Source organism: Ptychodera flava, chromosome 4 (assembly GCF_041260155.1).
Source record: "Ptychodera flava strain L36383 chromosome 4, AS_Pfla_20210202, whole genome shotgun sequence".
Classification (NCBI taxonomy): domain Eukaryota; kingdom Metazoa; phylum Hemichordata; class Enteropneusta; family Ptychoderidae; genus Ptychodera; species Ptychodera flava.
The window spans coordinates 45,785,620-45,812,846 of record NC_091931.1 but is presented as its reverse complement, the minus strand read 5'-3'; the positions used below and the strand labels follow the sequence as shown (position 1 = coordinate 45,812,846).

At 34.5% G+C, this 27,227-nt stretch overlaps 2 protein-coding genes across 2 annotated transcripts in view; both read left to right on the top strand.

The window, feature by feature from the left end:
- LOC139131951 (cGMP-dependent 3',5'-cyclic phosphodiesterase-like) overlaps positions 1-8,607 on the top strand; it is a gene marked incomplete at its 5' end in the record, with an annotated part of 18,042 nt that extends 9,435 nt beyond the window's left edge. The window contains 8 exon segments of the mRNA XM_070698286.1: positions 1,748-1,787; positions 3,023-3,086; positions 4,067-4,142; positions 5,162-5,222; positions 6,442-6,558; positions 7,382-7,423; positions 7,883-7,956; positions 8,550-8,607. Coding sequence (XP_070554387.1) covers positions 1,748-1,787; positions 3,023-3,086; positions 4,067-4,142; positions 5,162-5,222; positions 6,442-6,558; positions 7,382-7,423; positions 7,883-7,956; positions 8,550-8,570 — 495 coding nt within the window.
- LOC139131952 (cGMP-dependent 3',5'-cyclic phosphodiesterase-like) lies at positions 8,571-27,227 on the top strand. The gene is made up of 11 exons (XM_070698287.1): positions 8,571-8,626; positions 8,942-9,064; positions 9,489-9,682; positions 10,449-10,536; positions 12,442-12,489; positions 13,806-13,880; positions 18,416-18,515; positions 18,893-19,005; positions 20,223-20,261; positions 20,951-21,057; positions 22,289-27,227. The coding sequence occupies exons 1-11, from the start codon at positions 8,609-8,611 to the stop codon at positions 22,518-22,520; spliced, it is 1,137 nt and encodes a 378-aa protein (XP_070554388.1). The 5' UTR covers positions 8,571-8,608; the 3' UTR covers positions 22,521-27,227.

The window sequence follows — 27,227 nt, the reverse complement described above, 5'->3', positions numbered from 1 at the left end:
AAAGTACATTAAAAAAAGACAGAATGTAAAATGTTTAAGCAATAATGCACCCCTCCCGGCCCATAATGGACGAAAGCAAACTTTGCACGACATAATGTACGAGGCGAAGCCGAGTACATTATGAAGTGCAAAGTTTGCTTGAGTCCATTATGGGCCGGGAGGGGGTACATTATTGCTATTATTTTATAGTTTTGGCAATGCCAGTGAATTTGTAGTTGTAGAAAACGAATAAAAAAGGAAATTAAACTGAGTTTGAAGCCAGTGAGCGTCGTCCAGCATGATCGGCCCTGACTCCACACTGCACAGTGCACTGCACTGGCACGTTCAGCACAAAAAATGACCAGCACTTTCACGGTTCATTTGAATTGAAAAACGATGTATTTTCGAAGGAAATGAAAAGTAACTGCATCCCTACTGTCTATATCAAACTTGAAACATCACCTTTAAATATCATGCCATTCAAAAAGTCGACACAGTGAAATGCCAGAGATGGAGAAAACGGAATGGTCATGCATCGACATCAGTATGATCAGCGAGCTGCATAGTATCAGCTGATCAATACGATCATTAATTATGTCGCTAGTAGTACAGCAGCATTCATTGCTAACGATATCAACAGAGTTCAACATTGTTATTCAAATGTTTATATTTCAATAATAATTGTGTCTATAAATTTAATTTTCGATGGCTTCTTGAGAAGAGCATTTTATTTCGGCGAACGACAGAACTTGACGTAAATGGGTGCTTGAAAGGTACAGTTGACAAACATACTGGAGGGTTTCGGTACCGTCGCGATATCGAGAACAAGGCAAGGTAAAATCACAGACATGGAGAAAAAACGATGAATGAAAGTTGTCTCCGATTACAGTCAATGCATCAGAATTAGGTGGCCGAGATGTTAGATCAACGGAGAGTCCACGGTCGTCATGATTGTCGGTAGTAGCTGACCTTGGACCGAGACTTTGAATGGCTCCGTAGTATGTCCGTAGACACTTCCGGATTTCTACATCCATGATGACAGCAAGCTGCCGTTGTTGGCTCGTTTACGGCTGGTTCGAGTAGCCTTTCATGCTTGCATCGTTTACATGGCCACTGACATGCATAATATGCCATGTGTCAAACCCAGTATCGTCTAGGAGTTTGCAAACGTACTGAGTTCTGTTTCACCTATACGGCAACGAAGGGAACCATGTTGTAAACAAAACGTAGTAATACAACCAGCGTATGTTGAGCGCCAGCCAGACAGACGACAAATGCGTGCGCGAGGACTCAAAAAATGTGATAAATCGTACAGTAAGACATTATTATCAATATTGTGCACGATTATCAAGATTTATAGATTTGTGTATTACATGGTTTATCCGATATTTTCCCTCCTTTTAAATGCCCAGTCCTTTTTTCGTTTTCCAAAAAAAAATTTGCTCGCTGTGGGTCCGCAATGCTTAATAATGGAATACATTATCAGTAATAATGTATGGATATGACGTCAGAAAATTCACTGGTATTGACAAAGCTATAATATAAAATGTTAGGGGATAATGCATTGTCAAAATAATATTTATTCGTAGTATTACTCAAGAAACACTATTTGACTATCAGCCCTTACTAAAATTATCAATCTAACTTCAAAATAATTGGTATTTCTGATGGTTGTTATTGTAATTTGTTTGATAAAATGTGAGTTATTGTAAGTAAGCAATTGTGTTTTAAGTTGTTGTGAAAGCATCATGTGTTTGTCGCTTTGCAGGCATTACTACAAGTTGCTAAGAATCTATTCACACACCTTGGTAAGTATTGTGCAGTTTGCCTGCAAGTACTGCCCAAAACGCTCTACGAGAGACAGGATAGGCCAGTTAGGCAGGATTGTAGAGTATTTGAATGCAGCACGGATTGTCAAAAAGAGAAGACAGGGGTAGCAAGTAGCAGCTTTACACCTTCACTAAAGTGGCTGATCAATAGATTTTCTAGATTCCCAAGATTAAACACAGCAGACAGTCAAAACCACAAAAATAGCACAGGTCAAGAAACGAAAGATGTTGACACATGTGAAGATAACAGTCCATCAGAATCCTCAAGTGAAGAGTTTGTAGATGCGACACAACAGCCAGACGGTGCTGATAGGGAGAATTAGACATTAGTGGCATTGAAGACAAGGATAGAGAGAGTAGGATAGACTATAATGGACAGGGATACATAGTGCCATGTGATAGTGAAGAGGGCCAGGCAGCGTTATTTAGGAAGGACAGTGTGTTAGAGTTGGGCTGGACACCAAGCACTTTAAGTATATTTTGCATACCACAGATTCCAAAGGTAGAGCCAGATGAAGGGTTACTTCTATACAGTAGGTAGTGGTACTGCCACAGTTAGTACTCACTTATAACATTTTTGAAAAATCTAACAAGATATTTATTTATTTATGTATTTATTTATTTATTTGGAAATCCTACAGGATCAAGTCCCATTTATAGTTTCAAGCAGGAAAAACAAAACATTTTTGTCATTAGACATTGTTTAAAGTATCAGTGGTATTCCTCAGAGTAGCAAAGAAGCAGCCTCTACCAAAATCATCTTTGAATGTTTCCACCTTCAGATTACTCAAAGAGCAGGCACAGGAGTGGATAACATTATAGTTACAGCAGTATTACATCAAATTTGCCAATTCAATTATTTTATATACTTAATCCTTATTTGAGCATAAGCTGTCATGAGTGTATCAAAACTCAAATTAAACTAAGCAGCTGTAAAGATTTTTCACAAATCTGTCTGTAAATGATTCAGTGTACAAATGATTTCCATGGTTTTGAAAAGGAGGACATTAGTGCAGCCAGAATTTATACCACAGCAGTCAGGAAATGGTTTTTGAAATTGTAAATGCCTCCTCTAGAGCTATGGCAATATGACAGCTATGATAAAGTACTTTATGAATAGACAGCCATACAGTGATTTATCATGGAAAACCCTCATCATGATATGCTGCCTGGCAATCTGCCCATTTATCCATCTCTCGTCTTTCCTTCTCCAGATGATGTCTGTGTCTTATTGCAAGAGGTTATGCAGGAAGCAAGAAATATGACTCATGCAGAAAGGTGAAATTACATCTCAGTCAATCATCCATTAAAAAAATTTATGCTGAGTGGAAGTTGACAGTATTGTGTGTTACAGAACAATGGCTGCATTTTGGTGAAATTTTCGTATTTTTGTTTCTGGAAAATAAGTATAGTTTCGTCCTCTCCCAAAGAAGTTGATATGCAAAGTATTAGCCTTGTCAAGAAACACATTGTGCCCAAAATGCAACAATTTTGACCAATGAATTCTAGAATTCATGTATACAGTAACATTGGACACATCATCCTGAGAGGCTATGTTTGCAAGTTTAATGCTTGGTATTTTGACATTACTTTTGGACTGAAATGAGAAACTGTATTTTACAGATAGAGCAAAATTAATGGAAATTCATCAAAATTTGAAGATTTAATCAGCGATAAAACGTAGCATACCAAGTTTGATGATTAATGAGTACCATCGAGTTTCCAAACAATGTAAACACCCAGAGGAGAGGGGGCTACACACAGGATGACGTTATCATGAGTGAAAGATGGATAACAGCAATTCTGTAGAGACTCACATTCATTTAATTTTTAGTCGTGTTAATGCTGTACAGTGTTAGTTTTTGATGCATTGGAATTTTTGTCAGGAATGTGACTTCAGTGATGGAGAAGTGATAAGTTGTTAGATTTCTTACATTATAAGCCCGTCTCTGATAGTGAAGAAAAGCATATCATTATTAAACCTAACAATGTTTACTCATGGAGGGTTTATTCTTTTTCTGGTGGAAGGGCGACGTAGTGTGTGATCTTGCAGGGAACCTTTTGAAAGATTGACCATAGTTGATGAGAAGGGCAAATGATCAGATACAACTAGATATTATCATACCTTGTATGCATACCTGCAAACACCCACATATACAAAAACACACATGTGCATACACGTGTGCAGATGTAGTTTTATCTGAACACACTCAAACACATAGTGGTACTGCAAATTTATTCTGTATATTTATTCACAGGTGTTCGCTGTTTCTCGTTGAGAATGATGAATTAGTCGCCAAAGTCTTTGATGGAAATGTCACAGAAAATGGTGAGGTGAGTTATCCACAACAGATTTCATAAAATACCATCTAACTTTCCAGCCAGAAAGTGGAACCCCTGTTGAGAATTAAATCTAGTGCCATTATCTGTACAAATATATTCACTAAAAAGACATCAGTCATTTCAGGGAAGCAATTATGATGTAATAAATTCAAAACTTCATGGCAGAATTGGAGTTAGCAACTACCAAATAGTTACATTGCATAGGTTTTCTCATATGGGCACATATTGGAGAAAAGATACTTATGCCTCAAGTGCCCAACCTGATATTTAAGGGTTTTGGTGAACAGGACATAAAAAATATTGAACTCATTGTGTGTGAGTTCCCTTCATTCTGCATTTTTTATTTGTTTGGTAGTTCTCTTTTCATATTTAGTGGCAATTTGCTATGTCTCTGAGATGAGACAAATTCAATAACAAATTTTGAACAGTGTAGCATATATTGCACTTCGTTGATGGCAATGAAACCGATCATATTTTATGTTATTGGGTTTGGTTTGGATAAGTGCCCATCCACAATTTCTCAGAAATCTACAAAAGTGTAAAACTGGTGTGACACTTGGAAAAATAATATGGTTTTCATTGATCGGTGTGCGTAAATATTTTCTCAGTTTTCTTTATATACAGTAGATAAAAATCTCATGCGTTCACTAACATGAACTGATACTTGCCCGGCAAAATGTAAGAGTAATGATGATTTAATGGCAGTGCAAGTGAATGCCAAGCATATCAAAATGTGGAGACTGGCAGAATCGTGCAGAGTTAATTTGGTGATCACTGAAATAACAAACTTCAGTGGCAATGACTTTGTAGCTGTTCTATTTACATTGTAAAAGAAAGTACAATTTGAAAGGAATATTTTAATGTCTAATTTCCCTATATTATAGTTCATTGCTGGCATTTTATCATGTAAACATTCAATACACACAGTAAGCATTATGTCCAGCATTGATCACTGGTGATTAAGATAATGTAAAGATGAGATATTAATACTTCTGTCTCAATCTGTGCAGGTCCTTGGTGAAGTTAGAATTCCAATCAATCAAGGTATAGCTGGTCTTGTGGCAACAACTGGTATGTGTAAATTTTATACCTGCATTTCTTTGATGTCAGCTTCTGAAATAACGAACCTGATGGGTATCATAATAAATTATAACTAATGTTAATTATGATATAGTATTGTTACCATAACCAATGATGCAAAATCAAAATTATGCCAGTGATTTCTATATGTACGTCATCCATGATCTTCCGCCATTACTTTAAGCTAACTTTAAATATAGTACAAGGAAAAACTTTCAAAACAAGTTAACAATACCAAAAACTAAACATACAGCGAGTCAGTTGACAGTAAAATATACTACAACAAAGGTCTGAAATGATATTTCAAGCAACATAAGATAAATAACCAATAGATACCACTTTACAAGAGAATATAGAAATTATCTGCAGTCATCAGTCTGACCAGAAATTTAATATCTATTTCCTCCAAGGTTTTCAATTTCATTACAATTTCATTTATGTGAATTGCTTTTTGTAAATATGGAAACTCTCTCTGTTTGATCCTCCGTAGTCAAACAGTACCTCTGATTTTATTTCTGAGAGTTTACGTCTCCATAAATTGTAATTATTGAATTTTAACTTATTTTCAAAAAGATTTCCATTTAATCCCAATGATAACAGTCTGCCCAAAAAGCGTGAATTTAATCAAACAACCAGGTACATATGAGTGGAGTCGATAAGCTGCTGAACAACTATTTTCCACTCTTATTTTCCCAAACTTGGTTTTCTTCTTTTTTTGTGTATAAATAAGTTTGTATGCTTTGTCTTACTCATGTTATATGTTTGAATCAGGAATAAAAAATTCATCCAGTCATTCATTCAATGTGCAACATCATGTGACATTATTTTATTGCTAACTTGCTTTTCAGATATATCAGTAGAAAAGTTAAGTTACACCTGTTTTCAGCATGAATCGCACAGAAATCTATGGTCCGTTAGATGATAAGAATGATTGCCATTATCAATTTATAGTACTGATTTTGTTAGGGTCATTTCCTCATTATTCTTGTTGTTGTTGTTGCTATCATTGTTCATATTCTCCATGTGCTGTGCAGCACATATTTTCAGAATTAAAATTGTACTAATAATTCAACTCATTTCCTTTTGACATGTATCTCTTCAGTATCCTTCAATGCAAAGTAACATCTGTTTGACTACTGTACTAAATACATATGATGATGCCACGCTATTTTCAATCTCTTACAAATGTAATCTATCATTTGTATTACAGGCACCATTCTTAATATTAAAGACGCTTATGCGCATCCCTTGTTCTACAGAGGTGTAGATGAAACAACAGGTTTTAGGACAAGAAATATACTGTGCTTCCCAATCAAGGATGATTCAGGTTAAAGCTTGATTTTCATGTTCCTATTTTTTTATTCCAGTTTAATACTACAGCAGTAATGTGTGTAACCTGTCAAAGCCCTTTTTTAAAAATTTATTAGTGGTTTATTCACTACCTCATATTTCATTGCACCTGTCTGAGATTTCTCATTCAGCAAGTTGTCCCGTTACAAATTACACCAGTTCAGTCAGATTTGTAAAATTTTTTCAGAAGTGGGAAATATGCTTGCTTGCTCATTAATCAGCAAATTCAGTTTCTATCACCTTTTATGGCTTAGCACAGAACAGCACCAGAACCTGGTCAGGGAAATGGCAAAACAAAATGTAATCCTTCCCAAAAATGTGAAAGTTGTAAAATTATGCACCCCATACCTGAAGACCAGAGAATCTGATCTCAAGCATACTCCTACTGTACATCACAGAAGAAATCTGTAGCAACAGCCCGTAATATTACCAATTTCTTCATCATGCCAAACCTACAGAATAATTAAGTAGAAAAATTGGCGTCACATGTTCCCTTCATCCCTTTGAAAATGTGGACACCCGACAGTTTAGCTGATAGATTTTGAAGTAGACGGTGGGTATATTTATGTAATTGATTAGGCTTGTGGCTATTCAGCTCACTCAGTTGAGTGACCAAGTGTGGTACCCACTCAGCTGTGTATTTGTTCTTAATGCTAGCAGTATCAACAGACGCAAAGTAACTGATAATAGAGTCTGCGTCATCAGTCAATCTTGCTCTACTGATTCCCACTGCCGTGCCCAGCAGTATATGCCTTGTCAGATGTAAAAAACCATGTACCATGTATCTTTTAATTTTTCAGAAAAGGTCATCGGGATAGCAGAACTATGCAATAAAATAAATGGTGAGTTTTAATTTATATGAAGAAGGTTACTAACAGTATTTAAATAAGAGTAGAAAGCACATCAGAGAATAATATATTTTTCCTATGTAAAGCAGCATGATATTCATTTTGTCATTTGACAAAATTGTATGATTGCAATTTCATTGCAGGAATACCTTTCATTGCCCATACATTAGTTTCCAATTATCAGAATTGAAAATGACAAGATAATAGTCGATAGAAATATGTAACAATACCAATCAGTATGTGCCATGGCATATTGTTGACCTTGCTATGTGGTAATGTACTGCTAAGTGGTGATGCAAAAGTAATGTTTTAAACAATAAAAGAAATACTTCATCAAACAATCTTCACAAATTCTATAATAGGATATAGTTTTCATCATATAAAGAATATTTTAGTTTATCTTTTTGTTCTCATTGATAACATATGTAAGTCTTTATGATGTAATGATTTCAGGGTCACACTTTACCAAGCATGATGAGGAAGTGGCTCTTGCATTCTCTGTGTACTGTGGGATAAGCATTGTACACGTAAGTTGCAGCAGTTATTTGAAGCTTGTCTCTGAACCTAATACCAGGCCAGAAATATTTAGATTATGAATCACAATTTCTAAAATCTTGGGCAGTGATGCTGGAGCTACTATTCTGAAATTTAAATATCAGTAAATTTTAGATTAATTGCATCGCAATCCCAGATTTGTATGGTGACCCCATTTTTTTTCCATTATGATGAAACTGAATGGTTTAAGCTTTCCTTGAGAAAGATTAGAGAAGTTGAAACATTTCCAGCCTGTATTTTCCTTCTGTGAAGTTTGTGCCATTATTTAACATCAGATATACTGGTTGTGGTCATCAGTTTTTCACAAATACTTTCATGTATAATGAACTTAAAATTCACAATGGCTTTGTTGTTCCAACAAGGATACTAAATCTAATTTCAGTACTTGGCCTCACCGTTTTTTCAGTACCGTGATTTTGTCTCAACCCAAAATAAGGTTGGAAACATGTTATCCACAATGGACTTGATATTTTAAACAATAGTACAATGCAAAGACATTATTATTGAGTTCATATTTGAACCTTTACTTTCATGACAATTTTTTCTAACTTGATTATTTTCACAGAGTTTGCTGTACAAGAAGTGAAAGATGCCCAATATCGTAGTAAACTGTCCAACGAGCTCATGATGTATCATATGCAGGTAAACACCAGCTTTACTGATAATCATACTATTCTTCAACTAATCACCCATGAAACTTCAGCAAGCCTCACCCAATGAAAATACTGCCAGGGTTAATTAGTTGAATGTATAGTTTGAGGAGAAAGAATGCAATAGGCCTATCAAATCAAACATTCATGTACTTCATGCAGACAGTCAAGTGTTGACAGAATTTTATGTTTTCATTTTGCTAGAGAGTTTCAAGGTTGTCTTGTAAAGTTAGTGAAAGTTACAGAAAAGTAAAATGTTTGTACCTAAACTCTTTTATCTGTGAGCAATATGAATCTGTATCCACAGATTAATCATAATGAGTGTGAGAGACTGACAACAACACCCATACCAGAACCCAGAACATTCCAGCCAGATATGGATAGATTCAGTTGTATTCCAAGATCCATTGCTGAATCAGACACTTCTATGGTAGGGTTTAATATTTCACCATCACTGTAAAGAGTAAATATACTGTCCATAGCATTTCATCAAGTTTATACACATCATTAAAATACAACTCATATTTTAATGCACCACTCTTGGCACGGGAATTGTTGTATTGGCAACAACTGTATTCTGGTAATAATCTTGTGTTATTGGATAAACAAAACAAAACAGCACATTTTAGTAATTATGTGGTATGTTATGCAGACTGTGTATTGTTTTGCTCCAAGTACACCACCTTTCCTTCTAAGATGTGAAGCTCACATGAATATGTTTATTCACCTTTTTCCTCATTATAATCCATTGCAAGCCTCAAAATGTCTGTCAGAATTCCTTCTCTACTCTTTGATTACTCCCTTCATAAATATTGTTTCATACTACCTATTGTGTGACATGTATTCTTCTGTAGGCTGTTATCAGCATGTTTGATGATATGGGATTCATAAGGAGGTGGAGGATAAATAAGGCAACGTTGGTTCGCTTTTGTCTCATGGTTAAGAGAGGATATCGAGATCCACCATACCATAACTGGTACCATGCCTTCTCCGTTGGCCATTTCTGCTACCTCTTGTATAAGAATTTGAATCTTTTGGAAATGTTGACGTAAGTATTAAAATGATAGTACATGTATTTATATGAATAAAGGTTGTCATTGTAAGGAATTCTAACAACGTTCTTTTGAAAATTAATTTACAATCATTGTCTTGTCGCTTTTAATAAAAGGGTCTAAGGAATAAGTGTGCATGCATCATAAAAACTAATAAAGTTTATTTAAACTGTTTTTTACACTGTATCATAAGATTGCTGTAAAGGGGTCTGTTCATGATGTCTATCAATAATCAAAGTCAGATTCTGAGTCCAAACCCAGAATTACATATGTAACGCTTTCACTGGTCTGGTAACAAGCCTCCAAAGCATACTGAACTGTTTGATAGGAAACCAAGGGTCAGCATTATGTTATCAACAGTTTTTTACAGCAGTCAATATTGACATGAATATCCCTTATCATCTCCAAATATTATGACACAACTTCCATTTTTTATTGAAAAGTAAGATTTCTTTTTTTAAATAATATAATGTTTGAATAGGTACTCAGTGCAACATCAGTATGCTTCTTTTACTAGTCGTTTAGGCTACAGTGATGATTTCAAATTCCATCAGATGCCTTCTATGTCCATAGATTGTAAAATAACAGACACTTTCAATCACCTTTTTAGGCTACAGTGATGATATCAAATTCCTTCAGATGTATACTATTTCGATAGATTGTAAAATAAACAGACACTCTCAATTATGTGTGTCAGTGTGTTGGTACAAGTTGCATGTAAATGATTATTGTATCAAAAAGACTTCATCTCTTTGTTTTCAGGGAGATGGAAATATTTGCTCTTTTTGTGGCATGCTTGTGTCACGACCTGGACCACAGAGGAACTAATAACACCTTCCAGGTTCAATCAGTGAGTATTTATTCTGTTGCTGTGTAATCAAGAGTCAGTGTTATGTAAATAGAACTGGCTGGTTATCCTACAGCGCACATTTGCATGAACTGCCATGGAAGTCATAAAGAGCTTACAAGTCATTTTTTTTTTCATAGTGGCTTTTATAAAGGTGTGTACATACTGTTGTAAAGATAAGAAATAAATATTGAAGTGTAGATTCTCCAGCTTCTGATAATAATCTGTTCATCAAAGAGAACTCTCTGAGGAAGAAATGAAGAATAGAACCGTGGGTGAATGCCCTTTACACATCAACAAATATTCTTCCCATTTTCTGAATAATAGATAATATTGCTAGCTGATTTTTACAAGTATTTCACTTGGGCAGAGATAGAAATGCTTTGTAATTTGTTCACATGTGCCATGATTTCAATGGTATTCATGCCAGGTTGTTATCTACAGTGAAATATTTTGTCATGTTATTTTATATGTCAATTTTATGAAAATTCACTTCAAGTACTGGTAGTGTCACATGTTAAACATGGCAAATGTCAAAAGGAGTGACTTTGCCCATTCCAGTTTCAAGATGTGTATGTGTTATATCAAACAAGTAGTGTGATACTGTGTCAATGTCACTGCTTTTCTTATACAGCAGTTGTACGTCACGCAAAATATTGTAGTTAGGCATGTTTGATTGTAATGATGAGTTTTCTTTTGAAACTAAGTATCAACTGTGATGATTATGTGTACATGTAGCTGCATGTAAATGAGAAACATCTTGGTGACTCATGAGAGTCAAAACACTTTCTAGTACCCAAGATGAGAAGCAGCTGGCAATTTCTGAGTGTTTTAAATGCTGTGTCGGAGATTTTCCCCAGCTTACAAGAGCTAGGCCTACATATCGTGTATGTATGCATAAGATTGCCTTTGGCAAAGATCATAACACCAGTGCAATGATACATTGACCTGCTGTTAAGAACAGTGAATCCCAGGTTAAAATTGCTGAACTCTGCAGCTACATTGTACAATCAGAAAAAAAAGGATTTGGAGAGGTGAGCCAGCTCAACAACATAAAAAAATTGCATTTAAATTTCAAAGCATGAAAAATTGTCCAGCTTTGCCATACATATTTTGATACTGTATGGGAAAAATGTGAACACAATTTTAGGAAACACCGCATAGTTATGGAGTGGAAAATATTTTACACCAAAGGCATAAGTATAGATCAGATTTTTCTGGACTAATGAGGATCATATTCATTTATTATCATTCCATTTCCCTCTCTGTGAGGTTCAAAGATTTTCCAGCCAGTCTGGTTAAACCAAAAAAGACCTTGCCCTTAGGATGAGTTGAAACATACACCTGCTTTGCATTATCATGTTAACAAAGAAATCAGAAAAGACTTTATCTCAGCTAAGGGAAATTAAAGGGCAGTATCCTAGGGGTGAGTTGATTAAAGTAAATTTCAAGGCCTTGTATGCTGAATAGTAAAACCATTTTAATCAAAATCGGCATTTACAGTGCTTGCTTTCATACTGTACATATCACCTGCCAATCGCGTCTGTGACATTATCAGACTGTGTCTTTGAAATGCCATAAATTAATCAATGTAGTTAATAAAGTATTAATGTTGATACATGTACCAGAGCATACCAGCTGACATGCTGTAATCATGCAAGTCATAAATTATTCGATAACAAACGCTGAGAAACTGATGAATCATCCTTAAGATTACGCACTCTAATGATAACAGTTATACAGTGAATGAAATGGGAGTTATTAGTTCTCATCCTTTTTCCTTTCCTTCAATACTGCAACCTGCGTTCTGAAAGACCAACTATAGCAAAATTTCAAATGCAAAGCAATGATATACCCACCTTTTCATTCATTAATAATTTGTTTACCAATGTTATTTTTGCATTCCAGCAATCTGTATTGGCTGCCCTTTATAGCTCTGAAGGCTCTGTCTTAGAGGTAGGAAAAAAATCATTAAAATAGCTATTAGAGTAAGATGAAATTGTGTTGTAATTATTTAGCATATAATTGTTGTTGTTGTTGTTGTTGTTGTTGTTGCAGATCTTGTGAATTTAGCTCCTGTAGCCTATAAACCTATTTGTTGTATTTTGTAAAATAGAGAAGTATTTGTTACTATTTCCGGCCTAGATTTGTAAATCAAACAATGTTCTATAGCCAACATGTACATCAGTCTAGTCAAGGATTTTCTGAATTTTGAAGCCATGGTTTTCAAAACTGGAACCAATGCTCCCAAATCAATAGGAGAAATCTCATACAAGGGGTCACCTCATCAGTCTGCTGAAATTTAGACAACAAAACAGCTATTGAAGTATTTTTGGGACTAACGGACGTTATTGTCATGACTTTGTCCAAGATATATTTCGGTGTTCATAACAATATTCCCCATAGCTCAATCAGTTCTTGGAGAAAGTAGTTTTCCAATAATAATTATGACAAAAACCCAAAGAAGTACAGGAACAAACGTTGCACGTTGCAAATGCTACTCTCTGAATGAAATACGGTATTAGTTTGTAGACTTACATACTTCCAAGGGTACAAATTTTTCTGCCTTCTGTTTGCAGTAGATTGTCACAAATGAAATTACCCCACAGCAATTGTTGACAAATGATTCTTTAAACAAGGAATCTGCCCTACTTAAATTCTATGTAATAAGGTATTTAAGATTTTTTGTCTTTTATGAGCAAGCATTACAAGCCCCAAAAATGCAGAATGCAAGTAAAGTGTGCTTTTGAAATGTGGTTGTGTTTATATATATATGTATATATCGTGTGTACTCCTATCACAAGCTGTAGATATAAATATATATAGAAACAATAAATATTATTGTTATCGCTGATACTCACATCATTGACACTGTATTATATTGAGTATGGTGACTTTTTACAGCTATGCTTTAGATAATACTTTTTGTCTTAGTGCTCTGTTAAACTGTAACCAGGTGTCCAGGGTCAATGTGAGATTACGAAATCAACCAAATATGTCTCTTAAGATATTGCTGAGTTTTGTTCTGTCACAGGCACTTGACCATCTCATGGGATTCACTACCCATTAAAATTTGCTTGGATACCGTGCAGTTGGGGATGTAGTGATAACCTTTAGTCTGTCTAAAAATGGTTAATACTAATGAAGCTTCAGTTATCCCTCTGAGGCTACAAAGATGTAGATAGCAGTTTGCAGAGGATGTTCTGAAAGTGAATTATCCAACCAATTTGTGTTTTTGTTTTGCTTTCTTTCTTTAATTTTAATCTTTGTAGCGGCATCATTTTGCACAAGCACTATGTATTTTGAATACAGATGGCTGCAATATCTTTGAAAATCTGACCTCTCCGGTAAGTCTTATTTTTTACATTATATGTCATCATTTTTACATTGGCATTCAAAACTTGATTTTCCTGGTTACATGTGCTGAATGTTACTGTAGAAATTATCCGATGCACAGAAGGAGTAAAGTAATTGCAGTTAAGTTTGATCATGTCGTCAAAACAATTCAAGATGCCTCTGATATCTTACAAACTAAAGACTTAATACAGTGTACTAAAAATAACATTTTTATATGTAAGCAATAAATAATTTACTCAGCCTGGTGGAGAGGTAATTCTTATAGAGCTAATGCCTTGTCAGTCTGTTGTTTCATACGATATTCCTCCGATTATAAGACCTGGAGTTAGCAACGTTAAATGGGCGTAATTATAATGGGAGTCCTATGATCGAGCAGGCCCATGTTTTCTGCCGACATTTCTATTTTTAATAATGAAAATTTCTTCATGTCCCTTCAGCATAACTCCAGACTTTCACACTTTTTTGTTAGAATGTACAAAAACTTACACGGGAAAAATTTGATGAAATATTCTGGCCAACTCACAAAATTCGAATAGACATGATTTAATACAAGTATATGTACATGTACTTTGACAGGCAACCATTCCTCAAAGATGAAACACAGATTGACTTCCTAACCTAACTGACATGCCTTTTTTGTCCCTATTAATAATTCAACTGCGTAAACAATCCCTGGCTAACCAAATGATGGGTGAAATTATAGTTTGAAACAATTCTTGAAAATCTAAGGAAAGTCAAAACAGAAAGTCAGTCATGTGTCACCTGATCAGCATCTGTTAACTTTGTGTACATATCATTACATGCCTTTGCTACACATAAAAACAACCAACCTTTCTGAGATCTAAGGTCAGTGTTGAGTAAAATAACGACATGGCAATGAAATTCATGGCAGTCATCGGTCAGAAATCTTCCACTGTGTAAAACTGTGGGCCACAAACAATGAAATTGCGTGCAAAACAGCACACACATCATGGATCAGCATGTAGTAATGAGGCGGGGATTGGACTATTCTAGTAAATGGAGTAGAGGCCACAGAAGGTTACAAACAGAATGTTACACAAACACAAGTACATTGAAAAATTGAGTTTTACCTACTATTCCATCATGGGAATGTCAAATTTATATCAATTGATCATCTTTAATGATTTTTTTAAGGTCTTAAAGGAAATTCCAACCACTATATAATTCACAACACCGTGCTCATGCTAAATCTTTAGTTGGTCAGTCAGCAACAACTACACATACTGTGTTATGTGATTGTTGAAGTCATACTAGCGCCAATTTCTGAGTTATGAATTTTTGGCTTTTTAAACTAAAGTAGGATGGGGTCTTATACACAGATCTATAGCAATTTTGAAAATCCCCTAAAAGTGTGGGAGGGTCTTTTACTCAAGTGGGGTCTTACAATCGGATGAATGTAGTATTTGTGAAGGTTTTTCATTCACAGTCCTGAGTTTAAAAGGCATTTCAATTGAAAATGTGGTGGAAGAAGTTCAGCTAAAACAAGACCTTTGGGTCACTGAGGATGGCATTGTGACATTTCAACCTTTCATTTTATTTTCAAAGTTAAGACTGAAAGTTCACACATCAGTCGGCATGTATACATACACACACATGTACATGAGTCCTTGCTGCCTTTGAGCATACCTACTTGTCTGTGACAAAGAACATTGCTTGTAGTCCCATTATAGGTCAAAATGAGTGTGTCCTTCGAACGTTCAGCAGTCTCCTTTGATGAAGTCCTGAAGCACTTCCTTATATATGAGTGGACACTCGACCTTGTATAGCAATCCATTGTGATAAGTGGTTAACAAGATGTATGAAATAGAGGAAATCTCCCTCTCTTCCAAACTATTCCTTTTGCCTCAACCGAGTGTCTCATTTGCAAACAATGAATTGTAATGATACAAGGCAGTGCCGAGACAACAATGAACTGTAGAGTGAGGCTTATGCTAGCTCAGGCAGATGTCATCATCCAAGTCCATGGATCTTATACAACTGATTTCACTCTACCTCACCGATACAGTGTCCAGTATATCCACATTGTGTAGATGGAACCCAGGATGTTATCTTACGCAAAAGACAGTGTCATAACATAGATGCTTTCTGAATCAAGTAAAACTACAGCAGGTACATGTACACTTGAGGTTGAAGCTTGACACCCCATGTTACAAGAGAATGAATTTTCAAATAATTGACCGCTATATACACATTACATAAACCCAATGAGATGGCATAACTTTTATGAGACATTCTCTTCTTTGTGTTGGGTAAATATATCATGGATTCTATGCACACAATGTGTGTATACCTGACACAATATTGTGTATTAAAGTAGAATGAAGTAACTGTACGAGGAATTACAGGTTACCAGAAAAAATAAAAAAACAATACCCAGATATGTTCTATTTACCATGTACTGTATATATCCTTATTAAGGTAGTATGCCCGTTGAAAATGAAAGACTTAACTTTTGTTCAAATTTTCCATAGCTTTAAGGTATAATGCATCTCGGGGACAAATGTTTGGACTCTCAAACTTTTCCAGTTGTTTTCTGATCTACCCCTTGTTGGGGCTCATTTTGAAGCCCTTTGAGTGAGAAAAACATTCTACCATCTTAGTTTTTGAAAATCACACATTTTATTTTTCACCATAAAGTTAACACAGGGATGGCGGCTAGTTTGAATTTCAAATACCTGTAATCTAGGTATTATTAAATTTGTTTCTCTTGTATTAAAATTTGTATGATGGCCTCCGATTTTTATTCTTAATTTTGAAAGTGAATGCAAATTGAAAGATTCCTGATTTTATTCTTAATTTTGAAAGTGAATGCAAATTGAAAGATTCCTGATTTTTATTCTTAATTTTGAAAGTGAATGCAAATTGAAAGATTCCTGATTTTTATTCTTATTTTGAAAGTGAATGCAAATTGAAAGATTCCTGATTTTTATTCTTAATTTTGAAAGTGAATGCAAATTGAAAGATTCCTGATTTTATTCTTATTTTGAAAGTGAATGCAAATTGAAAGATTCCTGATTTTTATTCTTAATTTTGAAAGTGAATGCAAATTGAAAGATTCCTGATTTTTATTCTTAATTTTGAAAGTGAATGCAAATGAAAGATTCCTGATTTTTATTCTTAATTTTGAAAGTGAATGCAAATTGAAAGATTCCTGATTTTTATTCTTAATTTTGAAAGTGAATGCAAATTGAAAGATTCCTGATTTTTATTCTTAATTTTGAAAGTGAATGCAAATTGAAAGATTCCTGATTTTTATTCTTAATTTTGAAAGTGAATGCAAATTGAATGATTCCTTGAGGAAAATTTGAGCAAAAGTTTAAGCCTTTCACTTTCAAGGTGCATACTACCTTAACATATTTTGGGCTAATGTGCAGCATCTCGGAAGCTTACTATAACAATTGAATAATACAAATAGACTCCCTAAGTTGCTGTGAATAGTCAGATATAACCCTCCGAGCACGCTGCACATCAGCAGCATATTTCTGCCAGTATAACATGATATTACAAAATCAGGTACATGTATTTATGTGGTGCATGCAGTTCTCATGAAAACATATAGTGAGACTGAGCCATTTATCATTTTAATGCACCAGACAGCTCATGCTGTTACAATATATTTTTTCGTGTCAGATTTCATCTTTCCGTGATATTGTATGGAATGGCCAACAAGCAGGAATAACCTTTTTTCCTTCCATTCCAGCATAGAATTTTCTTTTTCTACAAATACAGTAATCCGATGATAAATCATGGAAGATGCCTAATGCATTGTTCCAATAATAAATCATGGACTGTGCCTTATGCATTGTTCAATTCTAAATTTTACGAAAGGTACATCAGCCTCGGGGTATTACAATGTAAACATAAACGCTAGAGACATAAATCATGTGGAGTGTTCAGCCACAGGCACATTTGTTATCTGTTCAACAAGACATTTCAATGGCTGACAGTGTTAAAACTCTTGTTGATAATCATTCAGTTTTGATTAAAGCTGAAATGTTCAAACATTTTCTGTGCAGAAGTAATCATTGGCTTGACTCATTTATTGTACACCTAACTGTCAAAAGATGTAAAATTTGCATTTCACTTTGGTTTTCTAGTTTAATTAACTCAGTCTAGCTGTGTTAATTCTGAGGCTGTATATGGATGAAATTGTAAAGTGTTAACTGGGAGAAAATTCTCCAATTAATGGTCATTCACAATATTCAGCACTGTCCAAGTGAATACTCCATGAAAATCAGAATAAATCTTCAAATTTTAAAAGTACAGTATTATATTTACAGGATAACAATCTTATTCATTTGATTTGGTTCATGATTGATTAGTAAGGCATGAACTGAAGAGCCAAATGGTGTGATATTTAGAATTCTATGAGATACCACAAGAATTCAATGCTTTTGACCCAGGTGCCCTCCACATAGATCCAACTCTGTCTCAGAATGCATCAAAAGATGGATGAAGTCAAATGTCAGTCTGTTAAACACTGTATCTTTTATTCCAAATGTAGGAATATCAAGAGGTGTTGGACTTGATGCAGGATATCATTTTAGCAACAGATTTAGCACATCACCTTCGGATTACCAAAGATTTACAGAAGATGGCTGATGGTAGGCAACATACATATTTGTGTTTGAATGTTTCAGAAAGTATAATCAGAAAAAGTAATAGTAAGATAGGCATGGGTGGGGAGGTTGGAAAAAAGTAGTTTGGAACATTTAAAGTTCTACAAATATCGATGGACTGAACATGGAGAATGGAATTAGGAAGGGCACTGAAAGCTGTGGGTATATAGTAAGTACACGATTGATGACTGGGAATAAATAGACCAGTGGACAATACTATATGGGAACAGAAAATCAATAGCAATTTTGCTGTATGTATCTGCGTAGCTGGTTTAATGGCTTCTGTCCATACTGCTAACTGATGCATGAAAGACTTCACAGAGTTAGAAAACTGAACACTGAAATGCAATCTTGTGTTGCAGAGGGATACAACAAAGATGACCCCAAGAGTCATAAGCTTCTACTCTCCTTATTGATGACATCTTGTGATCTCTCTGATCAAACAAAGAATTGGAAAACCATTAAGAAGATAGCAGTAAGTGTGACATACTCAGAATGTGTGATTTGCATAATCTGCAAAGTTCTTGTTCTATGCAATGTTCCACGAATTAGTTTTCCTTGAATTTTGTGTGATCTCCATGGCAAGTACAGTGCTTCACTTTAAAATGAATTTTTCAAGAGTGAGTTGTCATGAAAATTGAGGCACTCAAAACCTAATGACTTGACAAACTGCCCACTTGTATTCATCATGACTGTGTAGCACTGTGCAGAATTTTCTGATTGCGTCAACTGATAGCGTAAACCAAATGATGTAGAATGGCAGTTTTTTGAATCATCATTTTTACAAGTGCAAACATACAGTAAAACCAGACTTTTTAGTGTGAAAATTGTACCATAATTACAACATCAGCATACATATACATACCAGGATGCACAAAGCAAGGCTGAACAATTTAGGTCATATATACAGTTACAGAAAATTTGCCTTAGAATAAAGAATGTTCCATCTGTCACAAGATGTAAATCCTAAAACATGTATGTTTTATTAGATGATTTTCATGGTGGAGTTTGAATGAGACTGACATGTGAACAACAAAGATAACATTTATCTCTAACAAAATGAATTTTTCAACTTCTACAATGGAAAATTGTGCCATATAATATGCACTCGTAAATGACTAACATCCTGTGACTGATAGACAATAATTTTTTTAACAGTATATCTTCTCTGACTGAATACTTGATCTGAAGTATGCATTTTCAACTTTGTTCTGTGTGTAATGGTATTTTTTGCACGTTAGTGAGAGGTCAATCAAATTTTCTGTGATGAATCCTGCGTGAATCCTGTTGTAAATAGAATACCAAATTTTCTGTCGTCAAATCCTGCTGTAAATAATTTTTGTGATCCAGTTTCTCTTTACAAAATATTCTCTTCATGCATGTGACGTGTCTGACGGTAAAATTGTTTGTAGAGAGGATATTCCCAGGTTACATCTTCAATTCCTTTTAGGTGTTTTACACAGACATCTCAAATACTAGTTTGCCATTTAAAGGTCACACAGTGTATTTGCAACATTTACTCTGTCAGGCAGCTATCAGATCATTTGTCATGGCAATTGTTCTCAATGTAAGATATCAACATTGTGATCTGTCCATAAAATAGACTTTAGTATTACTCTGTTAGAATTTAAAAATCTAATGTTCCATCAAATGACAAAATTGTACAAGCGACTTTTTTCTAATTCCCAACAGGAACTCATTTACCAAGAATTCTTCAGCCAAGGAGATCTGGTAAGACAGAATTGTTTTCTTGTATGCGCAGACTGTATTTTGATATAGGGAAGATAGTGATAGTTTTTCCATGTATTTTTATGGTAATTTTACAGGATCACGTTATAACAACAGTAGGGGAAATTCGCCCAGTCAGAAAGTGTTTAAGAAACTTAAAATTTCGAAGGAACTATCAGTCAGATTACTTTTTGATAAATTAAATTTTCTGAATGATATCATCAAAATTCTATTTTTAATGTGGTTTGTCGCTTTTTCATTTTTGGTGAAAACACTTCTAAGAAAGTCTTCCAGGTTTGTGTTGAATATTCTTATTCAGCTTTTGTGCAAATTGTGACAAAGCACCAACAGTTTCATTATTAATTAATTAAGCAAGACTTGAATGCAGAGCTACCTGGTTGGGGTCAGCGTTCTGTTGAGACTGACCAGTATTGGAGCAATGATGCTCAATTTAAAACACTGATATGTCTCAAATGTGCAAGCATCTATCATAGCTAAACATGGGGGGAGCATAGTAAATAAAGGGAGACTCAGTGGACAGGTGTTAACTATTCACTTACCTCATGACAATGGTTATCTGGGAGGGTTTACAATGTTCTGACTTGTGTAGCCAATGATAGAAAGCATGACATGCCAAAACATGTCACATTTTGTTACATTTATTCATTTTTACTCTTAAAATCCATTTGCAGGAGAAGGCGATGGGATGTCGGCCATTAGAGATGATGGACCGTGAAAAAGCATGTATTCCAGAGTTACAACTCAGTTTCTTGAATCACATTGCACATCCAGTCTTTCAGTAAGTCACTTATGTTATGTAAATATGCATTTTCACTCCCAGGTTCTTTATCTAACATTTTAATGTTCTGCTCTTGTAAAATTTCTGGTAAAGAGAGAGTGAGAGGTGTGTGTGTACAGAAAATTTATGTGATGTTTATCAGTATTAAATCCAGAAAATATATGCCTATTTGTCGTAAAAAAACAGATTTTGAAGTTCTGTTTAATTCCAAGAAATTTTCAAGATGATAATTTGATAGTTATAAAATTTTTATTAATGTTCAGTTACAGGAAAGTTACAAGAAAATGCACACTGTGACTGATCCAAAACTGTCAGAACAGCGCCCTCAGTAGTCTAGCATGCTTTTTTTTTAGATCAAGGCTTTTCTAATGTTTAGTTAGTAAATGAAATACCTCTAACAAAAAACGAACAATTTTCCAATACTGGGTTTTCATATTTCTTTTTCATTTTAAGAAGTTAGATATTTTCTTGCTGCATTACAAAAACTGATTAATGTGACCCTTTGATCACAGTCTTCATTTACCTAAAAAAGTCTTCTTCATACTGTGTGTAAAATGTAAGTGTATTTTTCCAAGAAATCATCAATTTATGTCTTACTTTAATCATACAGTAGTTAGTTTATCTTTAAAAAAGCAAAGAAACATGGATTTTGACCAATACATGTGGAATTAACTCAATTGTATGAGGAAATTAGCTTAACATATCCAGTAGTGTATCGGTACGTAAATTGTAAAGGCGAGCATTCTTCAAAAAATAAGTTGTAATTGTGTTGATGGCAATGTTTTTGTTGAATATTTTTTGAACCACAAAATTATGAAGTGGCCTAGAATGGATTTATGACAAATTACAGAGCTATAGAGACTTTTATCTTCCTACAATGTTTTGTTTAATAAGGGGACATTCTTGCTCCAAAGACAGGTTGTATAATACTATAAAGTGTTGATCACAGTCAGAATTTTTTTTAATGCATTTCACTACTTTAGAGTGTTTTGATAAAGTGCAGTCTCATTTGTTCTCAAAAATTTTATACTGAAAGAATCCAGCTGTCCAAGGGACAGAAACCATCAATGGCTATCAGTGAATGGCCTCAGTCATCATCCAATGTCCTCTGTTAGGAGATTTCAGGTGTCAGTTTTCAGACTATTTCTGTTAAGTGGTGCAATTGAGATAGGAAATGTGTCATTCTATTAGAAGAGTGAAGAACTAAGGTTGTTTTCTTGTCCTTTACTAGACTGCTTGCAAAGATCATACCAGAAGCCAAGGTGTTGGACGATGCTGTAGTAGCTAATAAGGCCATGTGGACGCATGTGAAGAAAGAAACACAGAGAAGGAAACTCAGCAGCACTAATTCACTTGATTTCTTTAGACTCAAACTTGAAAGTGTTGAAAAGGGCATTGAAGATCTGAAGAATGGAGAGAAAGAGAAAGCTGAAGAGGGCGGTGATGTCAATGGTGGAAATTAATTGCCATAAGTAATACAATGTAATTAGCAAAGTACAGGTAGCAAAGTAAAAGTAAAGCGAAACACAGACCTACCTTGAAGCAATTTTTGAACATGTTGTTTTAAAATATACCTCAAACAAAGGCGAGTTCACTGTGAAGTCAGTGATTTTTGTGATCAACAGGAATCCATTCTCAACCTCAACACAAAAAGATAGGAAAAGTCATCTCAGAATTAAATCAGTCTCATAAGTCATAACATTAATCTCTCATCTCATGAGATTATTTATGTTGCCCGACATATTCAAGATAAACTGTGATAAATTATAGGCAAAGGTCACATGTGTGAACTCACAAGAGATATGGTCAGTAGATTCTGGGTGTGGTAGTATGTCTGCCCATTTGAACAGGCAAAAAACAATTAACATCTTGAGTGAAAATCTCATTGCCAAGCGAAAAAATCAACAAAGAAAATAGAAATGCCAAACATCTGATGTTGAAAGGAAAAGTTGAGTTTAATTTACCAGTATTGTCAAATCATTTGCTCATGTTATACATGTCATTATAATTACAGGAATTTGCATTTGCTGTCAAAAAAGTAATTTTGTTATAACTGAGCTTACCATATTTCTAAAATTCATAATAGATTTAAAGAGTGATTCACCTCAATCAGAGCAAGTTACCTTGACTGGAAATTTTTCCGGAACTATGTTTAGGGAATATTCTTATTTTGGGGTAAAATTGTAAATATGTTTATAAAAATGTTGTATTGTAAAGGAAGCTTCTGTATATTGTTGCTGAATGTGGTTGTATGGTCTGGATATAGCACAGCAGTATGTTTTAGAATTGTTTTTGATTGTACAGATAGAATATTTTGTTACAGTACTGTGGATAGCTGTGATACTCGGTCTTTCAGTCTTTTACAACGGAGTCCAACCACATCTTGTGTACATTGGTTATGCTTTCCCTGGATAGGATTAATTTATCAAGCAATTTTTTATGAACTTCCGTGTGACCCTCTCTCATTTTATGTAATTGTGCTGCCCATTATGGTGTCTAGCTGTTCAGTGAAATGACATAATGTGTTTATAAATACAGATACACAGTTAATGGTGGATATGCTTCTAGCTAATCTTACCCATTAGTTTGAAAAAATGTCGTCTGTCCACAATTCCCAGAAGTAGCAATCTCTTGTAATGTACTTTTAGTATATTTCTTTCCGATTCATCAGTCTTCAGTTTTTTGTCTTCAGTTAGTCCATGTTTTGATATATCCTAACATTTCTGTAGGCCACACAACCAAAATTTTCAAATGAATTCTGAAGCAAGTGGCATAAAATTGTCACTATCAAAGTCACAATGAAAAACAACAGTGCAATCTAGGGGGACTATTGTTATGTAGGATTTTGTTAATTTTTGACAACCGAGTGTTTTCAAATTCAGGAGCTCTCTATTAAGTTATCAGTGAAATATTTTCCAGAAACTGAAATCAGTCAATACTGTTTGTCATTAGAATACTACGCAGTGTCACCAAATCAAAGAGCTGAAACTGAACTTAATGAATAATGACAGTTCAATTCACTATGAAGGAGAGAGATTAATGAGGATTACCAGTAACTCCAGGGACTTGAGCTAAATTGACAAACAAAAGCATTGCAGAATTGTGCGTAGAGGGCACTAAAACATTCTTGTTTGTGTAATGGTGTCAATGCAAGCAAATACTGTCTGTAATAATTTAATATCATTATTGTTTTCGAAAGAAAAAGTTTGTTAATGAAATCTTAATCATTCAAGGCATGTAATTATATGTGTTTTTGTAATGTAATCTTACTGGTTACTGCTGTGTTAGAGTGGTTGTGCACAAATGAATGTTTGTACAATGAAAGTAGGAGGTGAACAGAGACATGAACAGTAACAAGTAAAGTAATACTTATGTGATTCATTGAGCTTTCATATCTCCTGACACATCTTGAACAATATCAGTGGTCTGTTGGAATGCGACGTCAGGAAATGATGGACATTAATGAAAATCTCCCATTTAATCGGAAAGAATATCTTGTTTCACCTTGGAAAGTGTACATAAGTGGTATGAATGGCGAAAAGAGCATAGTTGCTGTTGTCCTTCAGGCCCATAGGCCTACCAGTGCCCATTATATTTGTAAGATTGTCGCTGGATAGCCTAAATCATCCTTTCATGCTGAATCAAATATAAATATTTTAATTTATAGAGTTTTTGTTCATGATATAGATGTACTTCAATATTTATTTATCTAAGATAGTACTGTGTCAACTGTGTCACTTTTAAATATCATTTACCATACTTGGTTTTTAACTTTAATCTTGGGAAATGAACCTTTAGCATGGAGCAAATTTATTTCAGATCACTTAGTTATGATTACATTTTATTTGTATGTCTTGATTTTTTCAAAACAAAGGGCAAATAATATGTCTATATAACTTTTGGGGTTAAATTCTTGAAGTTGTTACCGTGTTTTGTCGATAGTAAAGGTATGTGAGAGTATGAAGGACATTATTTGAGTGAAAATATTATAAAAACGTCCAGTAGTGTATTCTGTTAAATGTCACATTATTCCTTGTTCAAGTTTGTATAAAGCAGCAATACTTGTTAAATTGCCTTTCAACAACTAGTTTTCTAAAAGACATATTTATGGTCATAATGTACAGCATAGACATCTTTCTTAAATTCCCACAACATTTCAAAAATAGGAAAAAAATAATTCACTGTTTATTTTCTGTATCATGTACATAGTTTACTTTTTGCACATCTTTGAATTTGTATATGCCACCTTTAAGACACTGTTACAGTTATTTTTTCATCTCAAACCCCCTGCAACAAATACCTCTAAAACTAAACAACATATCTCTTAAATTGCAGTGGTGCACATATTTGATGTACCCATATATCCCTGTTCCAGTAAACATGCATCTTTCTGACTTTACAGGATTAAGCACTTCCAGATTATATCATTTATCATATGTGGAGGCATTTCGTGACCATAATGCACCGGGTGGATATTTAAATTTTAAATCAGGAATCATAGCTTCCCTGTTCTCACAACTCAAGGGTCCCTCTACTGATGGCCATATTTAAAATTCAGACCCAAAGATTTTTGCGAATCAAAAGTTATTATTGGCTGCGCATAACTAATATATAACAAATGCATCTCAGGTAAGCATATTTTTGCCATTTTGTGTGGTTAGTTGCACATTGCTTCTTTCAGAATTCTCTACTGCAAATGTAAAGTCAGTGTGAAGCCTATCCATGGATCTGCATCCCATCTTTTAGACACAGGAAGCTCAGATAAGATAATTCTATCAAGGAATGATACTGAACGGCAATGTAGATGATCAGTCAACACTTTAGCACTTCATGGCACCTGACATGGAAGTTGCAGAGTGAGAGGAACTAAATTCTAAAACTGTCTTAATTTACAAGTATTTACAGCTCATTCAGTTTATAATGCTTTTTTCACCTCTTGGACAGATATTTGCGGAATCTCAATGTTTTATAATTCTTTCCTGATCTACCACTTGTGGGAGCTCATTTTAAAGCTCTTGGAGCAAGAAAGATTTTCAGCGTCATAGATTTTCAAAAATCACAAATTTTACTTTTTTCCGCGCAGAGTTAACACAGGGATGGGGCATATTGAATTTCAAATAGTAGAAAATGTCGGGTAATTTGTTCTCAACAACCAACTTTCCTCTGTGCCCCTGATTTTTATTCTTGATTTGGTAAGAGGTTGGTCGAATGTTTCAGTGAATAAAGTTTCAGCAAAAGTCTTTCAATTTCAAGGCATGTACTACCATAATACAGTAACGACATATGATATCTATAGCTTCTGTTAAATATAGATACATCTACTGTGTAATGATGAAATCGGATGTAGAAATTGGCTTCATTTGATCTCTGTTTCGACATTTGAGTACTGTTATCATGTTTGCATCCTCAAGAGAGGCAATCATCCTGTACATGTATAGCAGTCAGTAAACAAAGGCAATGAATTCAGCCTTTGCCCACATCAGATTACTCCCTTCTCAATCTCAAATTTCAATTTAGAAGTGGTAAAATATTGAGATGCACAGAATGACATGTACATCAGGCTATGTGGAACAGGACTTGAGTTACGGATCATCATAATCTTCCAGATTCAAACACAATGGCTTGTAATCATACACTCGTGACACAGTTGCTTTAAATTGAAACTTAATGTAAAATTGGATGTGTCTCAGTACAAGCTCCATCGGCGGTAAAATTTGATGTATTTTGCTGTATTTTTGTTCTGTTAACTTTGTAAAATGCAGTTTCTTTATCAACTCCCAAATCGTGGTGTTCAAGTTGTCAAACTAGTCTGTAGATGTGTAATGTGTGCAATTCATAATCAAACACTCAGAGATCATATATGGACAATAACATTGCATGAACTAGTCGCACACTGTGAATTTCAACATATCTTTGGGAGGTGATTTAGAAAATGATTTCATTTTATAAAACAAGAAGAATATCAAAAGATCCAGCAGTTGTTTCTTTCATGTAAATTTCTAATGCATTCAATGCAACCTTGCATTATATCTTGCACTGTCTGAGTTTAAACTTTTTCATGTTAAAATTTTTCAAGGATTATTGTTATCAAAGTTCAGACATATACCAGTTATTTTAATGAGATAAACTTAATTAATTTAGTTTTGCGATGCCAACAATCGTATTTTAAT